The sequence below is a fragment of the Sceloporus occidentalis genome, unplaced genomic scaffold (genome assembly GCF_023333645.1).
Source record: "Sceloporus occidentalis isolate IW3139 unplaced genomic scaffold, rSceOcc1.0.p SCAF_1, whole genome shotgun sequence".
NCBI classification, from domain to species: Eukaryota; Metazoa; Chordata; class Lepidosauria; order Squamata; family Phrynosomatidae; genus Sceloporus; species Sceloporus occidentalis.
Genome location: NW_028316981.1, coordinates 158,182,946 through 158,201,945, shown reverse-complemented (window position 1 = coordinate 158,201,945; position 19,000 = coordinate 158,182,946). Strand labels below are relative to the sequence as shown.

The following is a 19,000-nucleotide window of genomic DNA, read 5'->3' as shown; positions in this document are numbered from 1 at the left end:
GGAAGGTAACAGTGTTCAGTGCAGTCATGATGGCTACATGATCACAGAGTTATCTTTGACAAAACTGGCTCTTCTGCTTAGTAATGCAGATCAGCACCACCCCCTATAGTCATCTACAACTTGACAACCTTGTTAAAGGGGAATACCTTTACCTTTAAGCTATATTTCAGAGGAAGGGACTGGTAAAACTACTTTTGAGTATTCCTTGCCTAAGACAATTGTATGAAATCCATGGGGCCATCATAAATTGACAGGTGACTTGAAGGCACATATGCACATGAAAGCCAGTCATTGCCCCTCAAACAGTAATTACTACCTGAAATGTACTAAACTAACACTCTATTTATTTAATTCCTAGACAGAAAGAAAGGACTTTGGTAGCCTGAGACGATTAACTTACATAGTTTGTGTTGCACAAATGTCAGAAATAGCTTTGAATAGGGAGAAAATAATCTCTTAACTAACAATCCAATTCTGGCTTACTATGTTTAATATTCCATATTCAATCAATGCTTGACATTCCAGAGATGGGGAACATATGGAGTTGGTCTGCTCATCATCCTTCACCATTGGCTGTGCTGGTTAGGGATGATGGAAATTACAGTCCAACATCTGGAGGACTATATGTTCCCCACCCCTGCTATATTTGGGCTTGATCCCTAGAATTTTTGCAGTAAATATGACAGCTTGGTTCACCTGGGAGACTATGATTCTTATGGCCCTTTATATTATTATTAACATTTATTTATAGAGTGCTGTAAAGTTTGCACAGTGCTTTACATAATATGGATCAAATAAAATAAGAAAAAAGAATAAAACCCTGCCAAGCGGCATACAATCTAAAACAATATATAATGGCACTTGCCCACAACTGACCTGTCCCTTGTCAACAGAACTAATTTCCCTCACTACAGGTGTCCCTGTAAGTAGCAGAGTCTCCACGAAAATTCAGCAGCTGCTCAATACGCTGAAGAGACCCAAACGGCCACCCCTGAAGGAGTTCTTTGTGGATGATTTTGAAGAAATTGTGGAAGGTATCTGGGTTGGGTATTTTTGTCACCAGTTTTATTGTGATTAACATAAAATAGTCACACTACACAGTTGTATCATTTTGAAATCACTTTACTTGTTATGGTTCCATCCTATGTAATCCAGGGATTTATAGTTTCATGAAGGATTTAGAATTCTCTTGCAAAGAATTCCAAGTACCTCACCCAACTACCAATCACAGGATTCTGTAGGATGCAGCCATGGAAGTTAAAGTGGCATTAAAATATTATAACTGTGCAGTGTGTGTGGGAGGGTGTATTTTGTCTTATGGTGCTGTTGCATGGGTTTGAAGTTTTCTTTGCAAAGCTAAGATTTAGTAATTAATAAAGGATCCTCCCACTCTCACATGTTTAACATCTATTTAAATTGGGTTATCAGATCAAAATAGTTTTGAAAGCAAGTAGGGTCTTATTGCTTAGCTCCTGTTTTGAAAAACCCAAGTGCTTGCTGCCTCCTGACTGCTTGCTTTTTCTGTAAACATGTACATGTGGAATAGAGAACTGCTTCCCCCTGCAAGGTCACCAGGATTTTTTTTTTAAAAAAATCTCAAAAAGGTGACAGCTCCTCCTGCTTAGTTAAGGATCCACCATGTCTTCATTGGTCAAACTGTGCTGACTTATGACACTATGTGATCTCAAAGAAGAAATTTACTAAGAACACTAAATTTTAATTGCTGCTTCCTGTGAGCGTTTTTGCCATCTCCCTCCAGAACAGTGTGCTATTGAAATATGAGCAGGAAATTGCATATTTGAATTGTTCTACTTGAACTTGATCTAGGAGACTTCTTTGCACAAGCAGTTGTTTTTTATGTGAAGTCAAAGGCTTTCACGGCTGGCATCCATAGTTTTTTTGTAGGTTTTTTGGGCTATGTGGCCATGTTCTGGAAGAGTTTATTCCTGAGATTTCACCAGCATCTGTAGCTGGCATAGCCCGAAAAATCCACAAAAAGCTATAGTTATTTTTATGTTCCAAGAGTTATGTCACACCTTCCTCAGCAACACTGCATGAAGCTGAATGGAGCAGGGAAAGACCTTTTTGGATTACATGTTGTTTTACTAGTACCTCTAACATTCTCTTTTCCCCCAAGTGACTGCTTGGGGTTTGCTTGTGCAGTCAGGCTGACTCTGATTCTGCCAGACTAAAAGGGATTTCTAACCCTTTTCTTCCACAGTCCAGTATACAGCAGATGTACAAAACTACTAGCTAGGTAGCTTCACAACACTATATTCATCCTATAGTGCAAATTACTATTTAGTCCCAACCATCTGGATTTGATTTCTTTCTCCTGGATTTAAGTGAAATCCTCTTTTTAAAAATCACCAATTGATTTTCTTTCCCTGCTTGTACAAATGGCTGTGTTCTTTGACTTCTTTGTTCCCATAAACTACACCCAGTATAAACATTTCTGCCCTATGCCTGGAGTAGCTTTTGTTTTGTCTGCCAAACTGTTAATATAACTTCTCAAAATCCCATTTACAAGTTTTTTCTTGGGCCAGTGTTCCTTCCTATTCTTTAAAATCCAAGCTTCATTGCAGTCCTTTAGATCTGCCTTGTCTTCCCTTTCTGAGATGTTATGCTTTCTGGTCAGAGACAGACACTTCTGTATTCTGTGTGGTACCTAGCACTGGTTGATGCTTTGTAATTGCATAGTAGTAGCAGTAGTAATAACAGGTTTCTTCCAAGCACAATCAAGTTAAGATCTTCAGCTCTGTGTTTGAAAGCACACAGTTTTCCTGTCTCTGACTGGGAAGCATCTCTCCTTAGCAACAGAAACATTCAAATTGCTTTGACCTTTTAAAAATGGATCTCAAAGCCCTGATTTCTAAAAAAAGATTCCCAGGGGGGAAAATGAGGGAATCCCTTGCATCAGTAATGCAGAGTTTGTTTCGCTCCCTTCTACCCCATTCATCTTTTTGTGAGTGATTCTAAGTTGATATGGTGGTGTTTTCTTTGCAGTTCCACAGCCAGACCCAAATCAGCCAAGGCCAGAGGGACGTCAGATGACGCCTGTCAAGGGAGAGCCCCTGGGAGTAGTTTGCAATTGGCCCCCTGCTTTAGAAGCAGCTCTGCAGCGCTGGGGAACAACACAGTCCAAATGCCCCTGTTTGACAGCCCTGGACGTTACTGGGAAGCCTGTTTACACCCTGACATATGGTGAGTGTCTTGGTCTTGTTAGTTGTCCCCATTTGGTTTCAATAGGAGCAATAGCAAATTCTCCATTAATTCTGCTCTGCTCTGCAATGCAAATAAGGGTGCACAAAAACATAGCAAGCGGATCAAGGACAAACAGGATAGATGCATTGTTCACTGTAGAATGTTGCAAGATTTGATCCTTGGTTGGGCTTGGTTTGCACATCTTGTGCGTGTACCATCTTGGGAATTTATTATATATAATTGGGCATTTTGAAATATAACAACACATGAAAATTCTGGCTTGTGAGGAATGAGTAAGTGTGCTGCTGGGGTGAAAACATATTTTTTTAATTCTTGCAAAGTCTCAGAGACAGAAATACTTAATATTCTGGTTTTGTATATGAGTGTATTATCTTGATAGGATACAGTGATAATCCAGAATTCTTCAGAATTCAAATTTATTGGGAATGAGCAGGCATGTCTTTGCATTTTGTTTGATTACTTCTGCTTGGCTTTTCCTTGAAATGGAATCAGCTTAATAAAGCAGGGAACCTCTTTATCTCATATTTTTAGCATTAGATCTGAACAGGGTTCCCTGGCTTGTTCCACTCCTAACAAGACAGAATCATAATTCATGAACAGTTGGCAGGAGGAACTAGGTGAAAGCGGTTGGACAGGGTGCAAGCACAGCCTTGCTCTTTCCAAATCAGTCAGAATTCTGAAGAAGGCTTGACTTAGGCTGTCCAGCCTATTGTCTCATGTGCAAAATGAAAATATTTTCAGTCTTACTGAAACTCTACAAGGATAAAAGAAAGAAATGTATTTACACTGAGACTGTAGACACAGAACACACCACATATATAATGGGAGAATTTAGCAATTAAAGAGATTGTGTATGCCTGCTGGTGAACTGTTGCACATAATGAAATATGGCAGGTGAACCACTTCATTGCCAACTTCCAGACTCACAAGAGTTCTAGAATAAGCTTGAATGAGTCTGTGAATTGACATATATTGTATAAATAGCTTCTTTTTATAATTCTTTAGGGAGCTATAAAAGAAAATTATTCATATGTAGAGGACTATTTTGAGGGCTGTTTGTAGTTTAAAATAAATCAAATTGCCTTCCAAGGCAAGTTGAAACCTTTTCTGAGTTTGCCTATATTTTGTTTAATTTATTTTTGTTTCAGCGAATCATAGCAAGCCAAGCAGTCAGGCAAGTCCTGCTTCCTAGTCACTGGAAATCTTACTCAGTAGCACCCTTGTGAGGTTTCAATACAGACTATGCCTATGTGCTAAATACTGTTTTTGCAGCCTCAGATGTGAGAAATTTTATCCAGAGAAAGCTAATGTTATTTAAGTTCTGAGCCCATTACAAATTATATGCTGATGTGGAAATACATTCACAGTGACAGTCTCCTAAGATGTATACATTTCATTGTCTTCAGACAACCCTACATGGGAGTTCTGTTATAACTGGCATTTGATTTAAGGGCACAGAACTGTCTTTTTTTTTTCTCCAGACTTGAAAGTCAAAAATCTTGATTTTACATGTAGAGTGGGCCTTAGTGAACGAAAATAAACAGTATTGGTTTCTTTCCTGGCTCTACGATCAGAAGCAATAACAGAAGTAGTGATGACATTTCACAGCCTGCATTCCTGCATAGTTCCTGAACCTGGTTGTCACTATGTCTCTGCAATATATAATCCCAAATAACTAAAAAGACTTTCGGTTCCCAATTTGTAGTGCTTCTTTGAATGAATGGAATATTTTGTTAAGTTTACACCAATCTTTAAGATCTCCATGTAAGGCCCAATTAATAGCACCTCCACTTTCTGAGACATGGTGGATAGTGACTAAGGAGAGAACCTTTTTGGTTGTGATGTCATATGTCGAATGTCCTCCTACATTTATTTAGTTAGTCCTTATTGATGCTATTCAGATACCACTCAAATATGTTGGCTTCCTGGGGTGATAATGGGATTTTGCTTTTTACTAGGCAGCTGTTTTAGAGTTGTTTTGCTGTTGTACTTTTTTTCAAAAAGCTCTTTTACAAAAATATTGTAGGTGTTTTGACATTTGTTTGCTGACCAATCAGAGATAATAGCAGCTCAATAAAGATTGAGATGCACAATATAAATATTATCTACAAATAAACACACGGTGGCTGAGAGCCAACCTTGCAGTGTATCTCCAACCTCTCAGTTCCCTATTCTTCCACCTCCCTTGGCACCTGTCAAGCCCTAGGAGAGCTGGCTGCTGCTTACTGCTGGGACAGAAAAAGAGAGGGGAAGTGATTCAGACCATAGGACCATTTACACTACAGAATTAGAGTGCTGTGATTCCATTTTAACTGCCATGGCTCCATCTTGTGGAATCTTGGGATTGGCAATTGAGAGGGAGAAGCCTTTAGAAATCTCAATCAGGGTGCTCCTCTAGTACTTCATCAAAACTACAAATCTCAGGATTCTATAGCACAGAGCCATGGCAGTTAAAGTGGAGTCATAGCATTGTAACTGCACAGTGTGAAAAGGCCCCACAAAGTAGCAGCTGGACTCAGCTTGGGGGAGGGGGGAGTAAAGGGGTGTGCACACAGCTGGAGTGCACCCTCCTTTTCCTTCTCCTAGGAATCCCAGACCAGCTGTATATTCCTAGACTCTGTTGCCTCGCTTAATTGCTGAAAATAGCGCAGTTATGGGGCCAACCTGATCTCCTGTGAAAGGGAGTTCCACAATCTGGGAGCAGCTACAGAGAAGGCTCTCTTCCCAGTCTTCACCAACCACGCCTGTGAAGGTGGTGGGACTCAGAGAAAGCCCTCCCCTGCTGATCTTAACACTTTGGCTGACTTGTATAGGGAGATAAGGTCTTTCATATATTCTGGAACAGAGTGTAGCCTATGTGCATGTGTGTGTGCTGCTGCAGGCTGAGTGATTTAAACTCTATTGCCTTTTCTCTACTTTCCAGGTAAACTTTGGAGTAGAAGCTTGAAGCTGGCATATACGCTACTGAATAAATTGGGCACCAAAAATGAGCCTGTACTGAAACCTGGAGATAGAGTAAGAAGCTTTAGTGATCTTTCATCTGCTCCCTTGGGATAAAATGAGGGTGATGATTTGGTGGCAGGGTGTGAGTGAATGGGCTCTGCATTAATGCTGTCCCTGTTAAATGCTAAAAAAGTTTTTCTCTTAAAATTACAGCTCATGATGTACCTTACAGTAAGCTCATAAACTGATCATTTTCTTTCCTGAGTTAAGACAGCCTCGTGTTTTTTTCAGGTGAAATGGTCCAAATGTGAATGCTGTTTCTTCTTGTTTATCTAACTTAATATTTCTGTGAATCACAGGTAGCCCTTGTTTATCCCAACAATGACCCTGTCATGTTCATGGTGGCATTTTATGGCTGTTTGCTGGCAGAAGTCATCCCAGTGCCGATAGAGGTACCTCTAACCCGAAAGGTAACGTTGATGAAGCCTAGATGCATAATAGGCTGAGGATTGTGGGGTGCAAACCAAGTCAGACTTTTGGCCTTGAACACAATTAGACTTTACAGCTTCTGGTTTGCCACACTCACAAAGAAACATTTTTTGAGGTCCTGCCTTTCATGGCTGTTGCACAAACATAGAGGTTTTGTCATGCAGTGGTGTTGGTTTATACCTGCCTCTTCAACAGAAATATATATAAAGGAATGTAATTACTTGGCAATGCATCACCAGGTGGTAGTGAGAAACAGATGGAAGTATCTCACCATTGCCTTGCTCTGTACCCTGTGACCCTGGGGTCATTCTCATCAGTGCTGAACATTTGTACCTTTCAAGCAGTTAACTTCATCAAAAAAGAAAAGAAGGAAAAAAAAACAATGGAGAATCCACTCTCTCTTTACTGTTTAGACATACTGGTTTCCAAAGTTCTGCTATAGGAGTGTGGTTCAGCTGTTGTTGAAAAGTACTTACTTACTTTTGGAAATTGTTTTCAAAATTATCTTTTTGATTAAATTTCTGTAAAATTAAGTTCCAAAAAATTACATCTTGTAATAATTGGAAAGCAAGTTGTTTCATAGCTTCTACTAACAATAGATGGCAGGACTGTAAAATTGTGTATCTATTTCAGAAGGAAATTTTAACATAAGGCAAGTGTGTGGTAACATATCATTTATAAAACAGATACATATGTTACCATTTTCAAAGATGTTCAGATACAGTTGCTGCTCTTGATAGTATATCAGGTGTGTAGCAAAGTTGAACACCCCTAACCAAAGTTGATTTCAGTGTGGTTTTTTTATTCAATTTGTGTGGTAAGCATTGCTGAAAATAGGTCCCAGTGTCCTTTTTGGGGTGGTTGCCATAGTTAATTGCTATGTGGATTATTAGTGTGAATGAGCCTGAGCATTTTGCTGTATTCCTTCTCCTTCTGCAATAGAGGAGGAGAGGTGAATGAGAAGCACATGAACTAAAGGTTCTGCTTGGGCTGGTTATAGCTTGTTCATGTAGCACCATACCATGGAATCACCTAACGGTCGCTTCTACCCTTACCATAATTGACATAGAACGTTGCCGTTTTTTCAGATAGTAGAGTGTCTTTCAAGGACATAATTTAAGAAGATATAGTAATGAGGTGGTAAGCTAGTCTGGTAATGCTATGGATCTCTTAGGGGCATCTCTTTGATTTGTGTCCTCAACATGACAACTACCATGACAATCCTTATATGAAAATGGAAAGCTTTTACCACCTCTTGGCCTATTGTTTCAGTAAATCAGCTTGTTCATTCCAATGCTTTCTTCCCTAGCAGGTTTCCCCCTGTTGCAGGCATTCAACCCACCTACTCAAGTTGGCATATTCTAGCCTAGAAAATTTCCCTATGCATCTTAGGGACTGAGGAAAAGGGGGCAGCTTTTTATAAACATCCTGTTCTGAAATTATTATTTGTGTGTATGTATGTTTATAGGGGATTTCTGGTGGTATTTTGCTTTATAAAATGAATAGACATTCAATCTGTTGACTAATCTTCTAGAAAGTATGTTGCAAGTCAAATGAAAACTATGGCTGTGCTCTGCTCTAGTGTGGATGTTAATGTATGTGTCATCAGCCACCCAACTGGAGTAGTTTTCTTTTACTTTACCAACCTAGGGCAAATGGGATGCTGTCCAGGCATGTCACCAATCTTCTAACTTGGTTGCTTTGGCATCCATCCCACAGGCTGGGTATGAATGACTTTAAAACTCCATTTGCATTTGAGTGCACAAATATAGATACTTCTGTCTTTCATTTGTGCCAGTTTAATATTGTCTTTCCCCTTGTTTCTTAAAGATAAAATAGTTTAATATTTAGTGTGTTTTGTCAGTGTTATGTGGCTTATAATTTGCATATTTGACCATTTGTTTATGCCAAGATCTAGCGTACTCAACCTTCTTTGAAACAGGATTTTTGTTTTTCACTGCACATCTCTGGTTCTAAAATAGGTTCACTTAATATGTCATACCCATAACAAATAACTTTAATTCAAAGACTTTTCAGCACAAGTGTAGCTAGAAGCAACCTTCCACATTTTTCTTCCCATTGTTTTTAAAAAAGAAAGTCATCATTCCAGTGTGCCATTTTTTCTCTTTCCCTGTTGCTTTTCCATTGTGTGAGATGTCTGCTTCATCCTGCCCCACCCTGTGGTTGTTGTCATTTGAGTTTCAAACCATTGATGGATGAATCTGAATGTTTATATTGCCCTTTGTGTATTGTCCATAATGTTACCATCCAGTTACCAAAGCATTACCAACACTTAGAGGCTTGGTAAGGGTAAAGCTGGCAGTGTTCACCCATTTGCAATTCATAGTGATTTCTTTTCTTTCCCCCACAGGATGCTGGTGGCCAGCAGATTGGTTTTCTTCTGGGTAGCTGTGGCATTGGCTTGGCCCTTACCACTGAAGTTTGCCTTAAGGGTCTCCCCAAAACACAGAATGGAGAAATTGTACAGTTTAAAGGTTAGTACTTGATTTTTATAGCACCATCATTTTTAATGGTGTTTTATAGAGGTATCATAAGCTCCCTCAGAAGACATTCAGTCTCTTGTCTGGAAGAGCTTATCCATATTTCCAGAACAATGGTTTAAGAGTGGAGGAAGATTGACAAGGAATGAATTCAAACAAATATTTGTATTCTGCATCCTCTAGGTCAGAGGTTGGCAATCAGTTGCCTTTCACATGTTTTGAATTATAGCTCCATTAGCCCTGCTGCCATAGCTATCAGGAAAAGATTATAGGAACTGCAGTTCAAAACATCTCCCAGGCATCAGCTTGTGGGTCTAGTTGTTGTGATGTCAAAGGTATAAAAGCCCTCAGTTGCCTAACCAGTTGGCTGTCAGTTCAGACTGACATAAGCATGTCTTTGGAAAGCATCAAGTAAATGTCTTTCCAAGCTTGAGATCCCTTGATTGGAATTTCAAGGGATTAAAACTAGGGGTTTCAGAATTGGATTAAAATTACATGCAAAGCATGTACTCTGCTCCTGATCCCTATATCCTTTGGCATTTTTTTCAGTGGGAATGGGTTCTGGGACATACTATATTGCTCTATGTTTTTCACTTGCATTGAAAGCATAATCAACAATGAAGTTCTAAATTGTAAACTGTCCCAATTTTATGAGAAAGGTAGGTTATAAATAAGTGTAATGTCCAGAATTCTGTTGGGGAGTTACACATTTTTAACTGTGTGGTATTCATAGTCCATAGGTAACTCCTAGTTTAGGGGACATACAGAGAGCATAAAAGTCCCTCAGTCTCCATCTGCCAGGAAGCAGCTGCTGTGATTGACGGGGATCTGTTCCCCTGTCACTGGGGAAGCAGCTGAATGTACCTGTGTGTGAAAATTGCCAGTTGGTTTGCCACAAGTATATGAGAACCCTCATTGCAGTAGACCAAGTGGGTCATCAGGGCAAGCTACTCTGATACTAATATTAGTATTTCTACATCAGAGATAGGCAAAGTGTCGCCAGTGGGCTGCATGTGGCTCCTTCAAGCTGTTTTTATACCCCTGAGGGTTCAATCCCCCCCTTTTTTTTTTAAATGTAAAACAGTCCCCTCAAATGACCCCAAAAGCCCTATGGGGGAATGGGGTGGGGCTTTATTTATTTATTTATTTATTTATTTATTTCCAGGATTTATATCCTGCCTTTCTCCCACAATAGGATTTTTGTGGGCTCCCCCAGCCATTTTAGACCCAGAAGAAGCTTTAAAAAAACAGGAAGTGACCTGCAAATGACCTTGTGGTCTCTTTTGTTTAAAGGACCTCTCCAGGTCCTAAAACTGCCTGTGAAAAGCTAAAAATGTGGCCTTCCACACTACTGAAAGACCATTTGGGGAAAAATAGCAGGTGGGGGATAATAGCAGTGGGTAGAGTTGTCCAAGATCTCTGGAAGGAGGCCATCCAGCCCCCAAGCAACTGACAGTTGCTTACTCCTGTTGCTTATGGTATTTGCATCTGTTGATGAAGAAATGCCCTGTATGTAGCAGATTCCACTTTTTCTCTGTAAATGACTTTTTTTGTGGTCCCCACTAAATGGAACCTAAGTTATTTACAGGTGTAGCCCATTTCCTTTTACATCTTCTTTTCACAAATATTTGAATTTGAACATAGACAGCAAGCAAGCTAAGCTTGAATTGTAAGGCAGTGCAGCAGGTTCTTTTGCATAAGTCAGAATTCTTTATTTGCAGCACAAATATGTCCATGAAGAATTGTAACCTGAAGTCTCCTTTTGTCCTTTGCTTCTAGGTTGGCCAAGGCTCAAGTGGGTTGTAACAGATTCAAAATATCTTTCCAAGTCTCCGAAGGACTGGCAGCCCAACATTTCAAATGCAGGGACTGAGCCAGCTTATATTGAGGTACTTAGGGAATGCGCATTGACAGAACAATATATGCTACTCTTTGGCAGTCATAATATTCTCTAGGAGCCTGAGTTCCTAGCAGAAAACACTCCCATGTATTAATAGCATGCTCTCTCTCCTGAAATTAATTCTGAAATTTTGCTCAAAATCATTGTTCTTTATCCTCATGGAATGCTGACCGATGCCTTTAAAAGTTGAAGAATGAGGCTTCTGGAGTAAGAGAATTATTTAACAGCTTTTCTGCTATTTCCATAGAACATACTTTAACTTGTCCCTTAGCAGCTTGCAAGATGGTGGGAAGGGGGTGTCTTTCCCCTCAGTTAATACCTAGGGGCTAGCCTACAGCGAACATTCTTGTGCATAGAAAGTTAAGACCTGCACATTTTTGTACCAGAACTGTTTATAGGAATACTATTGGGTTTTAAATCTGTTGGACGTCTACCATATGATGGATCTATGGAAAGCATGCCAGTTTATCCACCCTCATTTGAAAGAATAGAAGTGTCATGGGCCAATGAATTCAGGGTGGTATTTTCTTCATCCTGACCCAGGGATGGGCAAAATGAGGCCTTCCAGAGGTTGTCGGACTGTGCCTGTTAGATTCACTATTGGCTAGAATCACCTGGAAAGTGTCATTTTTGCCCTCCCCAAGGAGGCATTTTGCCTTCTGGCTTGTGGAGATGGGGGGAAGGGGTGAAGGGCTCACTCTCTGCCTTCAGCCTGAAATGTGTTTAGTGTAAAGTTAACACTATTGAGTCCTGATGCAGGCAGATGAAATTTTTTTGACATTGTTGTGGGTTTTTTTTTCAGTACAAGACCAGCAAGGAGGGAAGCGTCATGGGTGTAACAGTGTCCCGAATTGCTATGTTGTCCCACTGCCAAGCTCTGTCTCAGGCGTGCAACTACTCTGAAGGTGAGTGCTGTGTTGTCTGTATGTGTTGTATATAGAGAAGAAATAACCATATTGGGAGGTATTCCCCCCTCCCCTTCAGCAAACTGTGAACTTAGTCCTGGGGCCAAGTCCTAGACTCTGATAAAGTTTTGCCCTCTACCCAGAAACATGTTTCAAACTGTGCCCCTCCAGATATACTGCTTTCTTATATTTTTAACCCAAAACCAGAAGTCTTCAGAAGTTTACTTTTGAAAAAAAAAAAAGGACAAACATTCAGCACAAATGCAAAGATCAGCATCTTGCTTTAGAGGAGAATTGGCTTTTCCACAGGGGAGTTCTGTGCATCTCTCACAATAAATGTGAGCCAGCACAGGGAGAGGCAAGTAGTGCACGTTGAAAAAACAATAGTCACACATCCCTATTACAATGGTTGCAGGATCCTATATGTGAAGCCTAGTATTAGTTTAGGATTTTTTCCTACCTAATACCACAAAACGTATCCTAAGAAACAGTGTGACCATGTTAGTGTATCCCTAGTAGCCCCTGCATCTGAAGGTGAATTACGTTGTGATTTATTTTTGGATACTCAGGCATTCTTATCACTAGCCATATTCTTAGTTTTTTAAAATACTCAATACAGGTGAACAACATACTGTATTTATGCCTTCCAGCATGCTCATTCATTCTGATAACGTAACACTGAATATGCTATGGGTTTCACAGAGCACTCATAAGACTTTTATTTATAAATTTAAACCATGCTCAGCTCCCCCCTGTTGTGGTCTTAAAGCAGCTTACAGCTATGGTTACTGCAGAAAAGCATATCTACTTATTTTGCTTTCCACCAAGTGTTGTCACAACATAACTTCTTAAACAGATTATTGGTATTATCACTGAAGGGTTTTCCTATTAAGGCATTTATTGTAAGTAGATGAGGAGTGAGATTGTGGCTTTTTATAACAAAAAGAAGTTGTTGATACAAGAGTATCCCTCGAGCAGCTATAGGCCAGTTTTGAGTTCATTTGCTTTTAAAGCAGAATAGGAACTCATATTTCATGGAAGTGGAGTTGTATGTTTTGGACCTCTAAATCCACAGCTAATATTTCATTCTAGGTGAAACCATAGTGAATGTCCTGGATTTCAAGAAGGATGCAGGGTTGTGGCATAGCATGCTAACAGTAAGTCAGCACTTTTAAGCAGATGTTCTGGGGTAATTTTACTGTGACTTGTTCTCATATGTTTCTCCAAAATGTAGGCTTAGTGTTCAAAGTGGCTGATTCTCCTAGGAAAAGCACAATAGTTCTCCTGTGGTGGAATGTAAACATGCCATTCCTTGTGAGCTCTGTCAAAATACCTTTAATTTAGAGAGCTAAAATGCTTACTTAGAATAACATGCTTTTATTCTTTGTCATAGTTTGTTTAATCTGCATCCTGCTGTTCCAACAAATGATGCTCAAGGCAGCTAATAATAATACAAATATTATAGGTAAAACATTAGTGAAGCACAAAAAAATCAAGATAAGTAATATGTCAGTGAAATAAATTTTTAAAATAACAAATTGAAATCAAATTCAACATATCTAGAAGTTACGTTTTTGGACCAAGAGTCAGGGGCTTTCCCAGCAGATAATGATCACAAATTAGCAGACACTAATCCTCTTTTGCATTAGCCTTTCAGCCTGAGGCCTGCCATCAGCACAGAACATATACATGCAAATCACTCCTGCATTTCCAGGCTCACACAGTATATATATATACCCACTTTTTCCAGGCAAGCATTCTCTGAAGATGCCAGCCACAGATGCTGGTGAAACGTCAGGAAGAAACTCTTCTAGAAAATGGCCACATAGCCTGAAAAACCCACAAAAAACTATGGTAGCCGGCCATGAAAGCCTTCGACTTCACAGAGCCATGGCAATTAAAGTGGTGTCAAACTGCATTATTTCAACAGTGTAGATGTATCCTTAGTTATAGCATTGTTTCTGTATTTCTGAGATATTGTTGTCTGACCTGAGTTTTAAGGAAAAGTTGGACCTGAACCCACAAGGCATTATTTCACTTGGAAGGAAGATGGGTTATATATGCCGAAAAGAAGCCATTTTGAAAAACCTCTACTGAGATGTAGACTGAGCTTGTGGAGTGTGAAAATGGTTTCTTTTAATATATATAGAAGAAACCCACAATCTTCTTTCTGTTTTTATTTTGATTTTTTTAAAAGTTGGACTTCCTTTATTCCTTTTAGAGTGTAATGAACAAACTGCATACCATCAGCGTGCCGTATTCAGTGATGAAGACTTGTCCTCTTTCTTGGGTACAAAGGGTTCACACTCATAAAGGTACAGGAGGCATTGAATAGCTGTTGGCTTTTCTTGAGCATAGCAGTGAGCATTCTCTGGGGATTTATAAACCTTTTTTTAGTCCCAAGAACCTCTGTAGGCCACACATGCCCTTCCTTGGGAATCTGGCGTGAGGGATTTTCTGGAGTGAGGGATTATAATAGCTAGAAGAAGATATGGGGACCATACCTTGCTCTAAAGAAAAAAGACTGCTTCTGGGGCATTCTAGGAGCAGCATTTCTCTTTTACAAGCAAAAGGCTATTTGAAGAATTTTGGAGCAGTCTGGGAGCAAAATGTAGATGGGGACACATGATTCCCACTTCTACACTAGCTTTATCTGTCCCCTTTGGAAACCTTGGGTGAATAACACCTAAAGATCCTCATAGTCCTTCTCCAATGCCCAAGGAGTTGGATAAGTTGGAGAGAACCTGGGATGTGTATCTTTCCTGTTCAGATGGCAGAGCATACTATTAGGACACATAGTCCTACTCTGTCTTTTCATTGGAGGTTTCAGAGGGCTCGCATCATCTTGCCCTATGGTCTTAGATTCTCTTTGTTAAATAAATCTCTCGCAAGTTAGACTTGAATTTTGTGCTAAAATGATTGCACCTCACAAACCTGTATGATGCTCCGTACCTGCCAAGCCACTTTTAAGCAGAAAGGCAAAAGTATGTCTGCACTGATTCAACCTCTGTCTTAATCCTTTGGGTTGCAGCTAAGGTAGCCTTGGTGAAATGTCGAGATTTACACTGGGCCATGATGGCTCACCGGGACCAAAGAGATGTCAGCTTAAGTTCCCTGCGGATGCTGATTGTGACTGATGGTGCTAACCCCTGTGAGTACCTATATAGATCTGCTTTTGTATAGCAATACCTGTTCATTCAACAGATTGTTTCCTAGCATTGCTTGAAACTGTGTGCGAGAGAGTGAAATCAAGGTTCACAAGGGTGCCGAATGTATTCTCCTTGAAATTAGGTAGAAAACTGTATGTTATGTTAAGTGCCTGAGGTTTTATATGCATATTTGGCTGTGTAATGCAAAACTTTGATGCTCAATTATATGTTGCATGGCTAGTGAAATGCAATGCAAATAGTAGTGAGTGATCAAAAGGAGCAAGGCCTCAGAAAATATCCTCACTTCATGAGGAAAATGTAACTTCAGATGCAAAGCAAGGCTCTGCAAGTTTGACAGATAGTAGTTCAAGGGTTATTAGTTTTATGTTTTAATTTGCTCTAGTAAGGTATTAGTTTTCATTCTTTGATCAGCCTTTCAGACTAGAAAAACAGGGAAATAGCCATGACTTAAGGTATAACCTTCTATAATATTTGTGATTATTACCATTTATGCTATAGAATAAAGGTAGCTAAAATTGGTACTTGCTTTAATGTATTTTGTGTGCTTATGTTTACCACATTTTTCCTGAAGTAAACTTTTCTTAAAGAGTGCAGTTGTTGCTGTATGCTTTCAAGTAATCTCTGATTTATGGCAACCCTAAGGTGCATCTATCAGGAGCTTTTGTTGGCAGAATTTGTGTTTTTTTTTTGGGGGGGGGGGGTTGCCTTTTCTTCCCACTGAGGCTTGGAGAGTGTGACTTGCCCAAGGTCACACCCAGTGGGTTTCTGTGGCTGAGTGGGGATTTGAACCCAGGTCTCCCAGTGTCATAGTCCAGCACTCAAAAGCTTGTTCTCTTACAGATTAGTGAGATGGTAAATCTGTCCAAGACTGAATTAGCTGTGCTTTCAAAACAATTGGTGGTTTTGGTTTTGTGGAAAATTTCTAGCTTGCCCTTTTCTGAGTTTTCAGATCATGTGGTAATATAAAAACCAAAACTCATAACATTACAATAGATTGTAAATAAATTAAGAATAATAAATGTGGAAGGTTACTTGGCACATAGAATGATTTGTTGATCTCTTTTATATATAGTAATCTGGCAGTAGCCAGTGCCTTTTAGATTAAAGGAGACTTTTAACAGTATTTGGCTTCTTCTAAAGACATAAGAAGCTGCAAGGAGATCTTCAGGGTAAGACTGTCTCTCAGTCCTGCCACCATCATAGGCTCACTTGGTAGGGACATGAGAGAGAATCTTCTCAGTGGCTGTTCCTACCCTCTGGAACTCCCTTCCATGGAAAGCTAGCCTGGCCCCCTCCCTGCTTTGCTTTTGTTGAACCATGGGTCCCACTCCAGGAGAAAGACAATATATAAATAAAATAAAGACAGACGGAGTGATATTGGCAAATGTTGTAACAAAAGGGGGAATTATAGTGCCTGGAGCTTTCTAGAATAGACTAGAGAAAGTCCTGAGTTCTGCTTTTCTGCATGGAGAACTGCAACTCCTTGTTACAGTGAAATGATAGAGACCTAAGCAAATGACAGTTGTGTCTGTGAAAGGGGACAACAGTTTCTTTGGATGTAGGGGGAATTCCTTGTTAATGAAGGAGACATAAGGGCAATGCACAGGTTTAAATTGCTCACAAGGGATGAGACCAAAGATCTTTCAAAGAAATGAGCAACAGATTTTCATAGGGTGCTCCTGTTTAAAGACTAAGTAAATGCCTGGCCAGATGGTGTTAGCAATGAGTAAGATTTGGATGCAGTTAAGGTTTCTAGATCATATGGGGAAGAAGGCTGCACTAGGAAGAAGCATGTTAATCTTGATGGAATTAGGGGGCTGCTGAAACTTTGTGATCATCCTCTACAAATAATTTCAGATTTTCAGAGAGTCTGCAAAAGGTTCTAACACTGAAAAGCACCATTCCAAAGTACTGTATGTTGCATCCTTAGTATTAAAATAGGTTCCAGTAACATCTATCTCAGGTTTGGATGCATGAAGAACATACCCCTCCCCCCAAAAAACATCAGAAGGTTTGGGGGCAGTTGTTCTACTCTTACACTACATAACTTGGTATTACAATTCTATTCCCACACATTTTTATTAGGTTTCCTTCTGTAGATGTCTACAGATAGGCCTACGGTAAAGGATGATGTCAAATGCCCAGGATTTCAGAACTGCATTACAGCCATATAATCAAATGAACCAGTCTGATTTTTGAAAGAGGCACTCTATTACAGCACTTACACATATCTGCAGTGCATTCAAACTTTTGGAATCCTTATTGCATTTGAAGCTTGTATAAATTGAATATATCAAAGCTTTCTAATCAGTCTTTGTGTTTCTGTTAGCAAGCCTCAATTCAAAATTTTAAATGAGAATAATTGTTTTCCAGGGTCTGTGTCCTCCTGTGATGCTTTCCTGAGTTTATTCCAGAGCCATGGACTAAAGCCAGAGGCAATATGTCCCTGTGCTACATCTGCTGAAGCAATGACTGTGGCCATTCGGAGGTATGTTTCGGTTTCCAGCTAGTTTGGTTTGTGTATTCAAGAGATGCTGCAAATTTACAAATACTTGAGAGCTGATTTTTTACCTGGGGCTTCTGAAGCTAAAGTTCTTTTAACTATTCAACAGACACTTAGCTAAATAATTTCTTGCTTCTGTTCTTTGAACAAATGGTGGTAATGTGGGCAAAAGTCCTCCCTATGGGTATTCTGCACATAGTGGTATCCGAAGAGGAACCAAAGGCAATAAAGAGAAATATTCCCATTTTTAAATTTGTCCTTTTCAAAAAAATATTCCTTCCCCATTTTCTTCACTGTTTTTTTAATGGTATATAACAACTAAGAAACTTAATATTGAAGGCACTGAAATATTCAGAATGTTTATTGAAGGTTTTTTTTTTAATGAAAAAAATGTAATTGTTTATAATTTCCTGTATGATCTTACTTTAGTCCAGAGATGGCAATAGACACATCCTTCCAAATTTGTTCAAAGGGTATGATTTTTGTTGTACATTGTAGCTTGAGGAGTTCTTTCAGCATATTTGAATGGAAACATAATGCCTTAAAATGGCTTCTGGATTGGTTTTTAAGTTATTAACAAGAAACACAAATTAGGAGCAGAGTTTATATTTAAGATTTATAACCCCATCCCTACCCGCTTACACTTTTCAGTTTATCTTAGTGGGCCTAAACCAGGGACAGGGATTCTGTGGCCCTCCAGCTGTTCTGGGACTCCACCTCTCAGCAGTTCCAACTATTATAGCCATGAAGAATACTGGAATTTGCAGTTCAGCAACATCTTGAGGGCTGCTTATTCCTGATTTAACCCCCCCCCCCCCCCCCCCCCCCAGTTTCTTCTTGATGTGGGGTGGTTTTGTCCAGCAGCATGAATCCTGTACAATTGGGTTTTCTGAGTTTTTCTCAGCACACAGTACTTCATATCCCTCAAACTTTGAATCAGTTGTCTGGGCACCTTCAGATCATGTTTAGTTTTTGCAGGTAACCTAGTTTGAAGTAAATTAGGGGAGGGTTAGATATTGTATTGTACATGTATCATGTATTGTATATTGGTGCTGTTCTAAATATGTAAGCCGCTTTGATTACCTTGCAGCAGAAAAGCAGGATAAAAATAAAAGTTTTTTTATTATTATTATTATTATTATTATTATTTATACAAGAAATAAGGATTTTCAAGGATTGGTAGCTATGGGATTAATTATGTGTTTAAAAGTCTTCAGAAAACTCAGTTCTAAAGGTTTCCCTGTCATCCAGTGACTAGAAAAGCCCAGTATCTAAAGGAAATATCTTAATGATGGAAACTGGCATTGTCCTATGGATCATGCTGTAGTACAGGCATGGGTAGAATTTAGATTTACACAGTCTAC

At 39.4% G+C, this 19,000-nt stretch overlaps 1 protein-coding gene across 4 annotated transcripts in view; it reads left to right on the top strand.

Moving 5' to 3' along the window:
• Positions 1-19,000, top strand: part of LOC149322499 (disco-interacting protein 2 homolog B) — a 214,186-nt gene that overhangs the window by 167,672 nt on the left and 27,514 nt on the right. For 2 of the 4 annotated variants that reach the window (XM_089478776.1, XM_089478751.1), the window contains 12 exons: positions 915-1,034; positions 3,007-3,204; positions 6,149-6,240; positions 6,528-6,638; positions 9,029-9,152; positions 10,938-11,047; positions 11,245-11,265; positions 11,861-11,963; positions 13,056-13,120; positions 14,185-14,278; positions 14,995-15,114; positions 17,507-17,621. In XM_089478776.1, coding sequence (XP_089334902.1) covers positions 915-1,034; positions 3,007-3,204; positions 6,149-6,240; positions 6,528-6,638; positions 9,029-9,152; positions 10,938-11,047; positions 11,245-11,265; positions 11,861-11,963; positions 13,056-13,120; positions 14,185-14,278; positions 14,995-15,114; positions 17,507-17,621 — 1,273 coding nt within the window. The remainder of the gene's footprint in view (positions 1-914; positions 1,035-3,006; positions 3,205-6,148; positions 6,241-6,527; positions 6,639-9,028; positions 9,153-10,937; positions 11,048-11,244; positions 11,266-11,860; positions 11,964-13,055; positions 13,121-14,184; positions 14,279-14,994; positions 15,115-17,506; positions 17,622-19,000) is intronic. The other 2 variants (XM_089478767.1, XM_089478758.1) reach the window with 2 other exon arrangements.